The sequence below is a fragment of the Anguilla anguilla genome, chromosome 10 (genome assembly GCF_013347855.1).
Source record: "Anguilla anguilla isolate fAngAng1 chromosome 10, fAngAng1.pri, whole genome shotgun sequence".
Classification (NCBI taxonomy): domain Eukaryota; kingdom Metazoa; phylum Chordata; class Actinopteri; order Anguilliformes; family Anguillidae; genus Anguilla; species Anguilla anguilla.
In genome coordinates this window covers 29,541,170-29,558,834 of record NC_049210.1, presented here as the reverse complement: position 1 = coordinate 29,558,834, position 17,665 = coordinate 29,541,170, and the positions used below count along the sequence as shown (strand labels likewise).

Sequence of the window (17,665 nt, the reverse complement as noted above, 5' to 3'; positions counted from 1 at the left end):
CCGCTACATGGCTCTTTCTAAGCCTGTCTCTCTCTAATTCTCCGAAGAGCTACACTCACGAGCATGCCCGGCCACTTGTGGTGCTCTCATTGCCGCCAAAAATACCTATCTTCTCCGTGTCATGTGCTTGGGTTTTCAACATGCCCAGGAGGCCCTTGACAATCCGGAGAGCTGCAGCCACTGCCTGGCTTTGCCCAGAAGGCCCTTTGACCCTGAGGGGGCTGACCAGTCTGACCCAGACATGTTGCGCCTTCCCCTCTCCCTCTCTGGTATCCCTATACTGGAGGAAGAGGTGCCTGAGTCGCAGAACGACAACACGCCAGTTGCGTGTAGTGACTCAGGCGAGGAGGACGCCATTCCTTCCGCCCAGTTACCACCTGCTGTGGGGACGGCTAACGCCCAACCCCACGCTGTGCTTCTGGAGGTGTGCGAGCGGGCCGCCGCCTGCCTCCACATCGAATGGCCAGCTCTCCAGAACCCCGCCAACGAGGAGTGGGATGTTTGTGATGGGAAATTCCTAGGCCCTCGGAAACAGCTCCTCGGGCCCTCGGAAGGGCCCTCCCCTGGGCCCTCGGAAACAGTCCTTCCTACCTGTGCTAAACACATGAGGCACCACTGGAAGGACCCCCTTGACTTCAAGCACGGCTTTTCTGGCCTAGAAGTCAAAGACATAGCCGCCCACACCATGGGGGAACCCCTGGTTGTCGAACCCTCCATAGCTCGACACCTGGACCCCACGCAGGGAGGGCTTTTGGCGCCACCAAAGCCCACCCTACCAAATAAGGTTTCACAGCCTCCATTCACCAGGCTTCCTACAGGTCCTCAGCCCTCGCTATTCGAGCCCTCAATGTCTGGTCTCTACTCTCAGTGTACCAAGCCGAGCTGATTGAGGAGATGGGGAAACAGCTCGAGAAGGGGAGCCCTTCCCCCTTACTGTGGCAAGAGATTGTCATTATTAACGACCTGGTTCTGCACAATGCTCGCCAGTGTGTCCAGGCCTGTGGTCGCTCCATGGCCCTGGCTGTAGCTGGTGAGCAGGCCCTGTGGCTTAATCTCTCTGGTCTGCCCAACAGTGAGAAGAGGCGCATCGCAGGTGCCCCAGTTGAGCCAGGTCAGCCTCTTTACGGCCCTGCGCTGACACTCATGCAGCAGTGGTGCAAAGATAAAAAGAAAGAGGATGAGGCCTTCAAACTCTGCCTCCCCCGCAGAGCTACGCCTCAGCCGCCGCCTCCCACACAGCCCCCACAGCCTCCGGTTGTGAACCGCCATGCCCAACCGGGCCAGGGCAGAACCAAGCCCCAAGGGAAATCCCTAGGACAGTAGGGTAACCCCCCTCCCAAGCCACAGTGAAGAAACCATCACCCACCCCCGCTGACCCCAAGCAGAAGCGGCCTGCCTGGCCAGCTTCCCCTCCGGGGGGGGCTAAGTCCATGTTCTGGGGTAACCAGCCCCGTGGACACATGTTCGTGTCCCCGCTTCAAGAAGAGGAGACTTCAAGTTCAGGGGGATGAACCCTCCCCCCCAGGGGTCCCCACCCCTATGTTCACTGTGGTCAGGGCACCAGTTCCCGTGTCCCCCAGCCTCAGTCCCCCCTCTCAGTGCCCCGAGAGGGAGACTCTGCCACACAGGCAGTGTTACCCACATTCAGTGTGCACAACACCAGGCCATTTCTAATAAAGGTTTCTGCTCTGGAAAAAAAAAAATGTGTGAAAAGATTCTCTTAAACACACAAGGCCTCCCCTGGTTTCGCCACTAGGTGGAACGCCGAAACCATTATTCAATTTGGCCTCACCCAGCCAAATTTCTCAGCGGTACCCACCGGCAGGGACACTCATGAGGCTTCAGACTCCAGTTCAGAGTGAAACCACCACGTTTCAATGGAGTCATTTACTCTCGAACCAAAGAGAGTATAGCCCATGTTTTAGAGGAGGAAATCTCTCTTACACAAAGGGGCGATCCGTGTGGTTCCGCAAAATCAAGCCCAACACGGCTTTTATTCTCGCTACTTCTTGGTTCCAAAGAAAGACGGCTCCTTACATCCGATTTTGGATCTCAGGGTGCTAAACAAACATTTGAGGCAATACAACTTCAAAATGTTAACGTACAGCACTTTTCTACGCTCAATACGTCAGAACGATTGGTTCACATTAATCAATCTGAATGATGCCTTTTTCCACGTAGGCATCTACCCCCCTCACACAAAATTTCTCTGCTTCGCCCATCGCGGTGTTTGCTACGAATACACAGTTCTACCCTTCAGCCTCTCCCTAAGCCCACGGGTGTTCTGTCTTTGTGTAGGGGCGGGTCTGCCTCCGTTGAGACTAATGGGAGTCAGAATTCTGACTTATATCGACGATTAGCTCATCATCGCCAATTCGAAAGTCAGAGTTGTGCAGGACACACAGCTAGTTATGACACATCTGTCGTCTCTTGGTTTCAGAGTGAACCTCTCCAAGAGCAATCTCTCTCCATCCCAGAATGTAACGTTCTTGGGATTTGACCCAAACTCTGTGTCGATGCGAGCTTGGCTATCAGCAGACCGCATTTTATCACTCAGAGTCTGTCTTTCTCCGGGCTCGAGAGTACAGCATCGCACATACCTCAGGCTGCAAGGGCTGATGGCTTCAGCCTCTCAGATCCTCCCGCTAGGTCTATTAAGAATGAGGGGCTTTATGAGGTGGATTTCATCCCTCCACCTCAGCCCCGTGGGCGATCTCCGCCGCCTCTCGGTGACATGCAAGTGCTACCAAACGCTGCGTCACTGGGAAAACACGGACTTTTACACTCAGGGAACCCCTCTCGGGATCGTTTTCATGGGGAAAGTCGTGACAACAGACGCGTCCCTCTCTGGGTGGGGTGTCACTCAGGAGGGACGTATTGTGAATGGGATGTGGCCGATCCAGCTACGCTCAGCTCACATCAATTATCTGGAGCTACTAAGCATTTGGATTGCTCTCAGATATTTTATCTCCCGTCTAAGGGGACATCATGTGCTAATCCGCTGCGACAACACGACTGCGGTTGCATATGTAAATCGGCAAGGTGGCATGTGCTCCCCCCAGCTCCACTGTCTAGCCTACAGACTGCTGGTCTGGAGCAGCCGTCACTTTCTGTCGATACGCGCGACCCATGTTCCAGGCATTCTGAACACGGGCGTGGTTCTGTTGTCAAGGGGAAACCCACTTTACGGGGAATGGCGGCTGCATCCCCAGATTCTGGAAATGCTGTGGCAGAGATTCGGCCGTGTGGCCATAGATCTCTTCGCCTCACACGAAAATGCCCACTGTCCTATGTATTTCTCATTACGAGAGGAGAACGCGCCTCTCGGCGTGGACGCACTGGCCCACCCATGGCCCGATGTGCTCCTTTATGCGTTTCCTCCCCTCGCTCTCATCTCTCCCACTCCCTACTCAGAGTGAGAGAACAGAGCTTGACACTGATCCTGATAGTACCCAGGTGGCTGAAATCGCCATGGCTGGCAGAGATTATCCCTCTCCTTTATGCACAGCCATGTGCACTCCCATTACACACGGACCTACTGTCTCAGGCGAACAGGGAAATACACCACCCCCGCCCGGAGCAAATAGCTCTTTGGGCTTGACCTGTGAGAGGTATAACCTTATTGCGTTAGGGGTCCCCTCTCGTGTTGCTGCTACCATCCAATGCGCGAGAGCGCCCTCTACCAAGTCACTTTATGAAAATAAGTAACAGGTATTTGAAGGATGGTGTGCCTCTCGTCAGTCAGTGCCTTACCAGTGCTCTGTTACTGATGTGCTGTACTTTTTACAGGACCTTATGGATAAAAGGAAATCCTTTTCAACCATTAAGGTCTACCTGGCAGCTATCACTGCTTGTCATGTTGGTTTCACAGACTATGCAGTGGGGCAACACCCCCTCATTCGCAGGTTTTTGAAGGGGGCTCGCCGTTCTCTACCTGTTGCTAAAAAGCACATCCCTTCTTGGGATTATCATTGGTGCTGGAGGCTCTGTCTCTACAGCCATTCGAGCCTATAAATGAGATAGAGTTAAAATTGCTGTCTCTCAGACAGCATTGCTGCTAGCTCTAGCTTCGGCTAAGCGAGTCAGTGACCTCCATGCACTCTCAGTGCATCCCTCGTGCGCAATGTTCTCCCTTAATATGGATAGGGTTTACCTTAAGCCCAATCCAGCCTTCAAGCCTAAAAGCTTCCCAGCTTTCACATGTGCAGTGTTGGAGTTTGCTGCTTTTCACCCACCGCCTTACTCCTTTCAAGAGGATCAAAGGCTGCATATGCTATGTCCTGTGCGTGCTCTCCACACGTATATGACAAGGACTAAGGCTTTCAGAAAGAGCGACCAGCTCTTTGTCGCCTGGGGCCCACCCTGCAAAGGAAAAGCCATCTCTAAGCAGCTTGTGGATTCTATTGCTATGGCATATGACTCAAAGGGAATAACACCCCCCTTTGGGCCTGAGGGCTCATTCTACGAGGGGCATGACTGCATCATGGGGCCTATTCCGTGGGGTCTCCGTGCAGGAGATTTGTTTAGCTGCAGGCTGGGCTTCTCTACATACCTCTACATACCGCCTAGACGTCACCAGGACTCCGGTAGCCCACGCAGCTCTGTGGGTGAGCTCTGTGTAAAGCTCACGCATCTCCCCTCACCTGCTTTGTGTTTAGTACTTCCTTACATGGGATGTGACAGACATGCTTTGCTGGCCTGACAGTTTCTCAGCTGTGAGCATAGGGCAATCTGGGAGTTGTCCATATCTCCCCATATGGTGGATCTTGAAGCGAGATGGTGAAAGAGAACTTTAGGTTACTCACGTAACCCCGGTTCTCTGAAACATTGAGTGGAGAGATCCATCAAGACTGCCCTGCTTGCCGCGCACGAGAAGCGAATATGTTCACTGATGAGTAGTAGCGCTGCAGTGTCCTATATGCTCTTACAGGAGGGCGGTGCCTCCTGTAGCATTGGACGCGCTACTGTCTGTCAGAGCCAGACTTGGTGCAATTCTGAGAAGTCATGACCGGATGTCATTCCACATAGGTGGATCTCTCCACTCGATATTTCAGAGAACCGGGGTTACGTGAGCAACCTAAAGTTTTTAACCAACCATTGCTCAGCCTATTTGACTTCTCCGATGTCTTCGTTCGCAGTGCTTTCAAAAAGGGCTTGTTAATAAAAATAAGGTAATCCACAGAGCTTCTAAATCTGAAGTATTCCTAGTCAAATCTGCTGTGCCTAACGTGACTGTGATGCAAGGCTTCACAATGGATATTGGGCTTTATGCTTACTGTTTGAAGTAGCTATGTTCATGGCTCGGGGTAGCTGATACTTTATCAGCTACGGACCATGTCAGACCTATGTTCTGTAGTTTTTCCAACTACCTTCGGTATACACTTATTGCACAACGCTTTGGATAAAAGCATTTGCCAAATAAAATATTATGTAAATGTACTGTTTCGCAAACCTGGTGTGATCAATTATGGTTTGAGAAATGGCGGTTGCTGTTCTCTATAAAAGTAAGAAAATGCCAGGAAATGGAAAGAGATGGGGCGAAACAGTCGTCTTGTTTTAGACAGTAAAGTTAACAGCTCATTTCTCGCACGGGCCGCAGCATTGAAAACCCTGACAAAGACGCTTGACTCTGGTTCAAGTTATTGGTCTAACATGGTGGTTGCTGCATTAGTAGAATGAGGAAATTCGTACAAGGAGTCGGTTTTTCATATCTACAACTACATTTTGACTAGTCAGAATGATAATTGAAGATATCTCCAAAATAAGATTGGTCTCGTTTCAAGCTATCCATAATTTCTTGTAGATATTTTAAAAGGACTTATGACTAGTAATAACTCAAATTCGAGATATCTCCACTTCAGTTTTGACTAGTCATAACTCCAGTTAAAGATATCTACAATTGTATTTTGACTAGTAATATCTTAGTTTCAGATATCAAAAAAGATCTAGATATCTTCAATAACAAGGAATTAAAAATATATTTAATTGGAATTATAACTAGTCATAACTAAACTGAAGATATCTCAAATCTGAGTTACGACTAGTCATAATTTAAATGGATATCTGGAATTCACGTTTCAGATAGTCGAAAGTGAATTGTTGATATCTTTAATTGGAGTTCCATATAACTTAATGGCGAAATATTACTAGTCAAAATGCAATTAGAGATATATTCAATTAGCGTTTTGACTAGTCAAAATGTAATTAGAGATATCTTTTAATTAGAGATATCTAAATTAGCATTTTGACTAGTCATAAATGAATTACAGATATCTGTAATGTGAATCTGGACAAGCTATTATATGTTAAAAGGGCTTGCCATAGATATTATATGTTGAATAAAAATAGTTGTTATTAATTATTCAACAGATTTTACTGACAGAGGTCAAAGTGTGCAATGATTTTAAAATGATAATACATGACAAAGCAGGTTTCGGTAACGGCCAGGTGCGAATGTCTCGCTCTCTCCTCTGACATGCATTTGAGCTACTGTATGTAGACCTTTGTAATTTCATTGGAGCAAATTTCATCCCAATATCTGTGGTCTGTTGTTGTTCAATATCATTAAAATAATTTTTCCTCAAATATATTGGCTTGTGCAAATGTATCGTCAATTTATCTTCGGTAGCACTGTATCCTACAATAGCCTAAAGTGTGAATATAATTTATTCCACTGTTAATGTTTGATGTTGGATCGTTCCATTGCTAAATAGCCTGCCAGAGGAGAGACAGACATATTCGCTCATCTGCATTCCTTATCAGCACTTGGCTATTGTGAGGCAGTGGGTGTGTGAAGACAAGCAAAACTCCAGCAAACTTTCCTACATTTTAAGTCATTCTGCCAGACTTGGCCTATATTATTGAGTTTGTTTGTTTAACATCCATATGTTCACCCAACTCCTAAAAAAATGACAAATGTTTTTATTAATACTTGCCAGCTAGCGTACTAACTATCACAAACAAGTATTAACTATCACTTCTCCCTTTTCACCGTAATTAAGAAACCACGGTGACAATTCACAGTGGTGGACAAAGTACACAACTTCATTACTTGAGTCAAAGTATAGATACCCCTGGTCAAATATTACTCCACTACAAGTGAAAGTTGTTCAGTCAATTTTTTTTTAACTTGAGTTAAAGTACTGGAGTACTTGCTTTTAAAAATACTTAAGTATTCAAAAGTACATTTTATTTTTAATGCCAACGCACTGTTGTATTGTTTCTATGATGCATTTACAGAAGCTTATTTACAGATGCATTTTTACTGTTATTAGATAGCAACACATGATAGACAGGGGTTAAATTGGGATTTGGGAGGTGGGTGGACCCTGAGATCCGGTGGGAGATGGGTGAAAAAAGGTACAAACCAATGAATGTCTCAGCTCAAAATAGTTGTATCTTTAATGTATTGTGCACATAATTGTGCTTAAGAAAAACAATGTTTTAAAAAGAATGTATACTATTGATGCTATACTATTGAAGCTTTTACATAATATATTTCAAGTTCATTGAGTGTCATTAATGCTGAGAATTTTTTTTACCCACGAAAATAATCGGTCATCCTCCTCTTGTCCTCACTTTTTCCTCCTTTATCCATCTTTCTTAAACTGGTGAGGCGCAAAGCTTTCCTTTAAACTAATCATTGATCTGAAACTGTTTTAATTAATTTTCAGTGATTAACAAGCATGCAAACATCTGACTAATCAAATGGAAAGGGACACAGCTTCTTCGCATTGTGTTAGGGAGATTAAATGATAAATGCGATTTAGAAAAATCCGTTTTAATCACTAAGCAGTGGCGGAATCTTCCTATGATTTTCCTTGAGTATCAATACAATTAATCCACAAAATAGGCTACTCAATACTATCATATATAGCCAGCTCTCCTCAAATAGGCAGTTTCAGCGAGTAGCCTAGGCTGTATAGCCTATATATAATTCCATAAAATTTCATTTGACCAATCCTAGCATAACAACTGCAACCACTACAAGCTCAGACAACTTCATAATTAGCAAACGGGCTACCGTTAGCTAACGTTTACATACCTTGACATGCTTTTTCAGGTTGGACGGCGAGTTTTTGAATGCAGAGATGTAGTTCGTGCGCGGTAAGCAGAGCAAACATTTAAAACGATATGAATCTTTTTGAATTTCATAAATCTCAAACATGGACTTGAGATATGGCCATGGGTGCTTTGGTGGCGAAGAATCATCCTTATTTTCTGCCGTCGCCATAATTACCGCCGCCAAGTTCAAATTGAACTGTTCAACCACTGGTGCAACAAGCAAGCACTTTGAACTTGACCGACAGCGTATTAGGAGTAGGCTACTGTGATTGGTTTTTCTCCTGTGAGGAACACAGCGTATGGCCAATCGTATTTTAGAAAATAAAAAAAAATTCAACTGTTGACTTCAAAGCTATGCTTCAAAGTAATGAGTAACGACAACCTTCATAGAAATGTAGTGGAGTCAAAAGTACAATATTTATCTTTCAAATGTAGTGGAGTAAAAGTCATAAGTTTCCAAAAAAATAAATACTCAAGTAAAGTACAGATACTCGAAAAATGTACTTAAGTACTGTACTCAAGTAAATGTACTTCGTTACTGTCCACCCCTGACAATTCAACATTTCCATCGCAAACGAGCAGTTTTGGCTGCATATTTTTTCTAACTGATGGCTGGGCCAGACCAATGTTACCAGTTCCAATTTCTTTTTATTAGGTCTGTACAGTTCAGTGGAGAGACCCCAAACTGGCATGTCATTTAAAGGACAGTGCAGCGCAGAGATGGATGCATTTTCATGCCTGTGCTTAAAATGTTGGGCATGTGACGCTTTACAATTATGCGCCTGTTGCTCCCTGACCTAAATGAAGGTATAGCATCTAAAAATGCAGCTAAAAGCGCAAACAGCACAATTCCTTCAGCAAAAGTCTGTTTTTAGTATGAAAACGGTAACTAGGGTGATTAAACAAACAAAAACTACTTCACACGTCTCTCACAAAAGAGTTGACTGGGCTATTGTAACCAGCTGTGCTTTAGTCTGTGGCCGTCTTCACAGGTTCTGTATCTTCACTGAGCAGTGGTCAAAGAAAACAAGTGTTTTCACGTGTGCAACAATTTTAAAATGGTAATAAATCCAAAATAAATAAAAAACCTAAATAATTTGCCTATATACGGTAACAAAAACGATACAATTTAAAAATACAACTGTTGGAATTGATCCAGCTGAGTACTTTATTAGAAGAAAATAGTTTTGCAACATAGCCTAGGCCTATTGTTTCATTATTGTATAAACTTAGGTTGTTGTGCGAAGTAACAGAAGTAATCGAAACACAGGCTTTTAAATGTTAAACAACCACATATTCGTGTAAAAACCCATAAACATTTTTATATTAGCTCAATGATTTGCAAGAAAGCAAGTGAAATTAATTTAAATAAATTTTATTTGGAGATCTCCATTCACCCTGCAGGCACCTTTTGTTTAACAAATGAGTAATTAGAGGCGTAAATCGGTCTGTTTGTCTGATATCAATGAAATTTATGAAGAGTGTTATATTAGGCCATCTATCGCTTGAAGAGATATAGATAATCAGGTATGTAGTGTAGTGCTCATTATCTAGGCTTCAGAAGTCTGATGTGACGGTCCTGGGCTGGCGTGGTTACACGTGGTCTGCGGTTGTGAGGCCTGTTGGACAAACTTACAAAACTGGAGGCGGCTTATGGTGGAGAAATGAACACCCATTACTCTGGCAACAGCTCTACCGGACATTCCTGCAGTTACCATGCCAATTTGAATGATCTCTTAACTCTTGAGGCATCTGTGACATGGTGTTGAACAACAAAAAACTCAACATTTTAGGGTGGCCTTTCATTGACCTCATCATAAGGAACATCTCTGCATCTTGATATACCACACCTGTGCAGGAGATGGATTAACTTGACAAAGGAGAAATGCTAGCTAACAGTGATATATACAAATTTGTGGGCAAAATTTGAGAGAAATAAGATCTCTGTGCACTTCTTTTATTTGCTTATTATGACATCAGTGAACTTTCACAAATTATACATACTTAGGTTTTAAAGTGGAGTGCAAGGTACAAGTCTGCCTGGACCTAACTCATAGCTTTGTTGCAAGTACAAAGTCTTTCATGTCAATATTGGATTCCATGCCCTTGAAATTGAGTTTGTTGAAGTCCTCCATAATCTCCACCATGGTCTTGTCCTTAGTCTCTGGGATGAAGTAGAGCAAGAAAGCACCACTGAAGATGCAGTACGCCACAAAGATCAGGAAACACAACTCTTCAAAGCTGTCCTGCATAAATACAGAAGGAAATACCACGTGACATTAGTGTGACCAATACGCATAATAATGGAACAATGGAGAAACTATCCGAATAGTAATTTCATTTAATCTATTCCTTTTTTGAAATATTTTGTTGAGCAAATATATGACTAGGAGCATCATTTTGATGAAAACAGCAGTTCAAATATGCCTGAGCATTAGTGTAAGTCCCAAATGTTGATTTAGATTTCACATTTTGACATTTTTAAGCTTAAAACTTTTAGCTGAAATTGATTAAAAATGGTGTTTATGATTCAAATATGGTCTATAGTATTCATGACAATTTAAAAAAAGAGTCATAATTAAGTTAAAAATCAAGTGGAGTTATGACTCAGACCTGATTTAAACACAAATGCTGCCACATTTGTGTTTATTTTGGTGACCTTATGAATGTGCCACACACATGAATGGATGAATGCTTATCACATATGCTAGCTATTTAGGCAATGCATTTGTATGGAGTTGTATTGGATCTTCCAACTCTACAGGATGAATTATATTTTCACTTGTAGTGCTAACAGTGCAATGTTTTGCTTTATTGAATGATTTACTACAGAATTTCTACGGAATCCTTTATATGGTAAGAATACCTTACTTAAATGTCATTGGAATTAATTCTGTTTATTGAATGGAGAAAATGGCTTAAGGAAGTCCTGAACAAATTAATCATTGAGTTTTTGAGTCTGAACCAGCCTTTCCTCATTTATTTCAGTTTAGATGAATGTCCAATATGGATACGGATGGACGATCTCTTACCACTATGTAAGGGAAGCACATCCCAATGAGGAATTGGCTAACCCAGCAAATGGTGCCACTGATGACAAAAGCAGAGGGACGCCAGGCTTGCAGGAAGAGGTCAGCTGGGAGGGTCATGGAGACACCAGCTGAAACAGGCAAGGAATATACAATCAGTTCTTGTTTGGTGTTAATAAGAAGATTTCTAAATATCCTACACTTCTCATCCCTTTATTTTACAGTAATTCATAGAAAACACCACAATCATTTTCTATTTCATATTTGGTATGGATTTGATTTTTACCATGGGATGACTTTCTGTAAACTTTCTATTCACATGAGTACTTGTAGTTAATGCTTAAAATGTACTTATTATAACAGGTTATCAGAATTCCCATGGGCTATTATGTTAGATTACTTAACATTATTACAAGTATAGTAATTGTATTCTTTACCTGGCCCAAGTCCATAAACACAGATAACACAAAACACAAGGCTTATGTTAAGGCCTGAGACCCAGGGGTAATAATCCTACAGAGACAGGAAAAAAATTGGCATGAAAAAAATTCCATTATGATCTTTAAAACTGTGAAGGTAAATGCTGGATGTTTAAGAGTGTTACCTTGAAATACAACGTGACTGTCAACAGTGACATTAACATTCCCATTAGGAGGTAGCCAAAACCCATCAGCTTCTTCCGGCCTGTACGGTCTATCAACAGTGACTGAAACAGTAACAAAGCAAACAAAGGGAAAATGAATTCAGAGAATCATAATTATAATCAAAAGTAGTGTGATTACCTTTCCTGCTGAACTTGAAATTTGTTTGTATAACCTTGTACAGCACAAATGTTTTTTTTTTATGAAACAGTACAAAGAAGAGCAGTGCTATTTCAATTGTTACCATGTCCAAAACACAGGTTATGCTACACCAGATTATGTAACTCATTATGTTTCCATACCAGTTTCTGAACCTATAAGTTATAGCCTAAATAAAACTTGAGAACCTGGTCCAAACCTGGTGAGACTTCACCACTGCAGGTATGGCCAACAGGCTCCTAACAGAAGAATGCCATTTTCACATTCTGTACTCTGTACCATTCATGCTTTAAATACACTCTTAACAAATACAAGATATTTGACTAAAAATGGCAAGTGATTTTCATCTGACTGAAGGAGAAGAAAAGAATAGCCATATTTCTTGTTTATGAAAAGGTTATTCATTTGACTGTTTTGAGCCATTAGAAAACATGATTGGTCACCTTTCTCCTTCTCCTAGCTTCATCCGCTGGTATTGAATGGCTACAAATTTCATTCCTTCTACAAACTGCTTTTCCGGTCTCAAATCTCACATATCCGCCTGTGGTGCATTTGCTGTAATACAGTTTTTGTGAAGACAATAGGATTGATGGAGACTTTACTTTTAAAGGCTAGGATGGAAATGGACTTCCAGTAAGACTGCAGTGTTGTAAAAATTATTTTGGTAAAACTCTTGCAGGCTTGTTGCAGTTGTTAAAAATACCAAAACTAATTTGGACATCTCTTTTTAATCTGTGCTTTTGCCTGCCTTTGCATCCTTAATATATGGGCCACTTCATGAAGACAATGTGCCTTCTTACAAAAATCCTTCCAAGAGTAAGAACATACCACTTTGATTATGTTCCTTTTGTGGGTCTATTACTACTTACACAGAGAATGATGGAAACGAGCTCCGTGGCACCAATCCCAATGGACAGGTAGTGCATCTGATCCTCTGGCACCCCAGTTTGACGAAATATATCAAATGCATAGAAGTACAGCTGTTGAATGGGGAAAACATGGGAGATGGGTAACATATTGCTGGACCTAATGTTCTGTTAACCATTGTGTTCTGTTCAGCTAAAATTATGTTGAGGGGAAAGTATATAAAAGGGGTATACCCTAATCCAAATACCATATTCAGAGAAAATGGTGTGGCGTTCAATCCAACAGAAAGTCAAAGTAGTCTCTGCTGCACCTAGAGGTGGAGTGAGCCCACACAGCTGGGTTGTGTTATTCAATCAACCAGGTGCTTAAATGTGGTCTCCTCCACAGTATGGGGCTGGGACTGGGAGCATGCACACCGAGAGCGAGCGAGTCTGGTTGTGAGGGACAAACTCAAAATTAAAGTCATTTAGCTGTCCAGCTGAGGAGCTGGTCAGCTGAAAAGCATCAGCGTTTGCTTTGTCTTTATTGTCTTAGTTCATTATTTTTTCCAGCAACCCATGAGGGAGACAGGTGAAGATTTTCATTAATGTACATTTATGTCTGTGTAGGTGCTCTCTCTCTCTGTGGAAATCACCGTCCCAGAATTGACACATTTCCCTCCTGTAGTGATGTGTGTATGCAATAGGTTGGGTAAGAGAACATGTAGTGATTCATGTACGTGATTGGTTGAGTATGAGAACATGTGGTTGCTGAGGCTGACCATTGGTCACAGCAAGAATTTCTTGACCGAACCTATGCATTTTATCAGCAACACTCATCACACTCACAAAACGAAACACAAATTTTGGATTTGTTTTACATTTTTCTAATTTTACTATTTGTACACAAGTGAACACTGCTTCACATGTGCATACAGCAATGTCCAGCAGCAGTGTGAGCATCACTGTCAGAAAGCAGCTTTATTTTTTGAAGACAATAAAGATAAGTATAAAACATGAATTAGTTTTCATAGCTTTAGTTGATTAAACTTGGTTGATTTAAATAAATATAGGAAACTGGACACTATGTAACTTTATGCATTGCTTGGGCATAATTATTTGAACAGAAGCCATTGCAGCTATCAAGCCAGAGTTAACCCTGCATATAGGTGTGATCTTTGCCGTGAATATTCTCAAAGTGTCAGTGCAGAGAATAAAGACTACATTCATCCACAGTTTTAAATAATGTTGATAAAACATGCACATTTTTGCATTGCAAATAAAAATTATTTTATTACTCGCTTACAAGCTGGTGAGGAGAATGGGCTATACGTGATGGTATTGAGCATTTTGTGAATGTAAGGTGCTTATATTCATTTAATAACATCAGCGTTGAAGCTCTGCTGATGCACTTTTGTATAGTCTCATTTTTACTCTTACTTGATTTTTAAATTGAAATTTCAAAGTACCAGTATGGGCGGTATGGCAATAATTACACCTGTGCTGGCTTACGCTCCATATGCCACCAGTTAAACTTAACCCTGCTACAAGCCTACTTTATTCTTTTCTTTTTTTGCAGCGCTAAATAAACTAAAGCGACTTTGAAATCATGGACGTCCATTTGTCCAATTCACAGAACTGTCTGGTTAAATTTTCATGCTATTTTACGGAACCATTGTAGTTTCTGTGTTTGGTGCTGCAATTATTGTTATCACTGCCATGTTTTCTGATCAGAACTAGAGAATATGAATCTGTGCTCTCCTCTGTCATCGAGTGTCACTAAACAAACACTTTGAAGCCACAATGAGGAAAGTTATACACACTTTTGTATAAGACGCCATTTTTGAATGCTTGATTTTGGCTGAGTTCACCTTCTCCCGCTGAGGAGAAGAGAGGGTGAGAGGGTGAGAGGGTGAGAGGGCGAAACACATGGCCAATGGAATGTGCACACAGTGTCCACACAGTGGTCATGGGAGTTGTAGTATCATGTAGTATCACCATGAATAGACTGAACTATTTCAGATGCATTTTGTGAACTACAATATTTACTTTTTCATAGAAAATGCTGCCAAAAGGTCACCAGCCAAAAAAGCTACTAAGAGTGAACGATTTACACGCCACTGCCAAATTCTGTGTGCATTTAGCCAGTGGTGGGTGTTAATGTCAAGTCCTGGTTGTAATATATTTATGTGTGCAAAGCAACTGCAACAAAAATAGTCTGTGTCTGTTTTGGTTTCGTCATACTTTCTCATTTGAAATGCAAAAGGAATTAGTCATTGTTCCAAAAAGGCTTTTTCATCACATTATTGTCTTCATCATTGTCATCAAAAAAACTAAGCATTGACTAAAAATTGTCATAATTTTAGTCCACAAATACATCACTGACATGTGGAAACTCAGCTTTCTCAAAAGTCCACAAATTTGAAAAGTTATTTACCAAAACCTCTTCTATTTGACTAGGATGGACAGACATTCACGCCAAAAAGTAAATGATAAACAGTTAAAGTGTAGTTTTGTATTCTCAAAATTACTGTGTTTTATTTTAATACGTTTTTGTAATACATTTTAACACATATCCCCATCTCCGATTTACAGTGAGGACAAGCAACTGCAGGTCAGTTGACCAAAATATTTAACTTGAGGAGAGTGCAGCCAGTTTCAAAATGGGTGTGGTACAACCTATTAATTAGCTTTACCTTGTTTTTTTCCATATTTATGTTCACTACCTATATAGCAAAGTATGCTTTAGACAGGAAATAATGTAATTAAATTGTTTTAAAGGTAGCTACAGTCAAAACATTACCTTTTTATTATGTACATTCCTTATATTCAAATTTTGTATTTAAATACATTGACATGCTTCACTTTATAATCCCAACCCAGCAGTACATTAAGATCTTAGTAACTCCATTTACACTCACCGCTGTGATGCCAGAAAACTGCACAGCAGAACAGGGGATGGTCAAAGCAAGTAACTGCCAGCGTACTGAGCGTGAGCACAGAACATCACAAACTGTCTTGGCCTTCTGCCCCTGCATACTGCTGCGATCCTTGGCCATATCTTCCAGCTCCAGTTTCATGTCATCATTGCCCCAGAGCCATCTTAAAGCTGATCTCACACACATACACACACGCAGATACACACAAACATTAAAAATGGCACACATTTATTGCTGCATATAGGGAAAACTACATCATTGATTGACTTGCAAAAATTATGCATGATTATATACCTTCAGCCTCCGAAGTTAATTCTGCGTTCACCTCTCCATATCCTGCTCCACAAACAGGCTCTAATTTAAAAATTTATCTGACATATACAATTCCCACCTTAATTTTGAATGTCCAATGTCTTAATTTTGAATGCATGCAATGACTGCTTGATGCCAGTGACCGACAGACATCACCAGGTGATGCGATGCTGAGTATCTTCTCAGGTGATGCTCTGCCAGGCCTGTACATCATCTTCAGCTCCTGCTTGTTTCAGGAAATAGTTTCCTTAAGTTTTCTTTTCAGCACACAAAATTTAGGTTCAGTTGGATTCAGATCAGGTGAATGCCTTGACTAGTTGAGAATTTTCCAGTTTTGGGCTTTGACAAATTGCTTTGTTGCTTTAGCACTGTTTGGGATCATTCTCTTGTTGCTGTACGATGAAGTGCCGTCCAATGAGTTTGGAGGCATTTGGTTGAACTTCAGCAGATAAGATGCTTCTGTACACTTCAGAATTAATTCTGCTGCTGCTATGATTAGTTACATCATCAACTAAGAGAAGTGAGCAACTACCTGTGGCAGCCATACAGTCAAAACCATATTTCACAGATGACACGGGCCTCCACACTTTACTCTTACGATCACACTGATACACGTGAATCTTGGTCTTATCTGTCCACAAGACTTTTTTCCAGGACTCATCTGTTTTGGAATTATCTATAGTGCATTTTCCTGGTTTAAACAACAAATCCATGAATTGCCATTACCTGCCACTGTACAGTTAAATGTCTCTAAATATCCGAAGTATCTTTCAACTCAGAGAGAAACTGTCCAGGCCATACAACTAAGCACTCAGTTCTGTTTCTTTTCTAAGAAATGCACATACCTTTCTTGCAGCCCTCCTCATCTCCCTTGTCAATGTAAGTATATCGAGGTGCCTCAGGGAAATAGAGAAGTGTCAGGAACTGCAGTAAAGCAGGGATGCCACTGAAAGCCAGCAGGTAAGGCCACATGTTGTCTCTACCCATCAGTTCCCTGTGGAACAAATGCAGAAGGGCAAATTGTTCCTCGGTATCAACCCTTATCCCTAATTACAAGCTTTCCTGTTCTTTGCTGACAAAGTTTTGAATATTGACTGAATCTATACAGATAAATAAAGTGAGATACTAAGCCTAAGATTTGTATACATTTAAATTCCAATTACTTCATGCAAATAGTATAATATGGAATGAAGACATCATTGGACTACTTTATGGAACAAAATTTCAAAACTAAGTCAACACATTTATTTTTAAAAATTATTTTAATTTATTTACTAATCCATATCCCTCTATTTTTCTAAAACCATTACTGAGCATACATGAAAGAGCCATATCTGTGAAAAACACACACGCACACTGAGAAAGAGCGAGAGAGAGAAATAACATAGAGCACTTAAAGTGAACGTCAGCGGGGACAGTCATGCATTTGGGCAATTTGTTTAACTTCATACAACATTGAATTTGTAATGTTAAAAATGGATGTGTGAGTATGATGTGCCGTATGGAACATTATTCTAATTTGAACGCTCACACATACTACTGAAAACGTAAATATAATAATAAATATTAATAGCATGTGTGAGGGTGTGTCCGTGGTATAGTGTGAGTCTATTTTAAACAAAAATAATTTCAATGTAAAGCAAAAATAAACATTTGGTTACGCTGTAACCTTGGAT

General features: G+C 41.5%; 1 protein-coding gene and 1 pseudogene across 2 annotated transcripts in view; one reads left to right on the top strand and one right to left on the bottom strand.

Annotated features, from left to right (window-relative positions):
- Positions 1 to 894: 894 nt before the first annotated feature.
- On the top strand, positions 895 to 3,631 carry LOC118237143 (annotated as a pseudogene).
- Positions 3,632 to 9,418: 5,787 nt separating this feature from the next.
- Positions 9,419 to 17,665, bottom strand: part of LOC118207111 (solute carrier family 2, facilitated glucose transporter member 11-like) — a 44,905-nt gene continuing 36,658 nt past the window's right edge. For both annotated transcript variants that reach the window (XM_035380430.1, XM_035380431.1), the window contains 7 exons: positions 16,835 to 16,983; positions 15,660 to 15,847; positions 12,763 to 12,873; positions 11,698 to 11,799; positions 11,531 to 11,606; positions 11,097 to 11,224; positions 9,419 to 10,310 (listed from right to left, as the gene is read on the bottom strand). In XM_035380430.1, the coding sequence (XP_035236321.1) occupies positions 10,116 to 10,310; positions 11,097 to 11,224; positions 11,531 to 11,606; positions 11,698 to 11,799; positions 12,763 to 12,873; positions 15,660 to 15,847; positions 16,835 to 16,983 (949 nt within the window). In that variant the 3' untranslated portion in view covers positions 9,419 to 10,115. The remainder of the gene's footprint in view (positions 10,311 to 11,096; positions 11,225 to 11,530; positions 11,607 to 11,697; positions 11,800 to 12,762; positions 12,874 to 15,659; positions 15,848 to 16,834; positions 16,984 to 17,665) is intronic.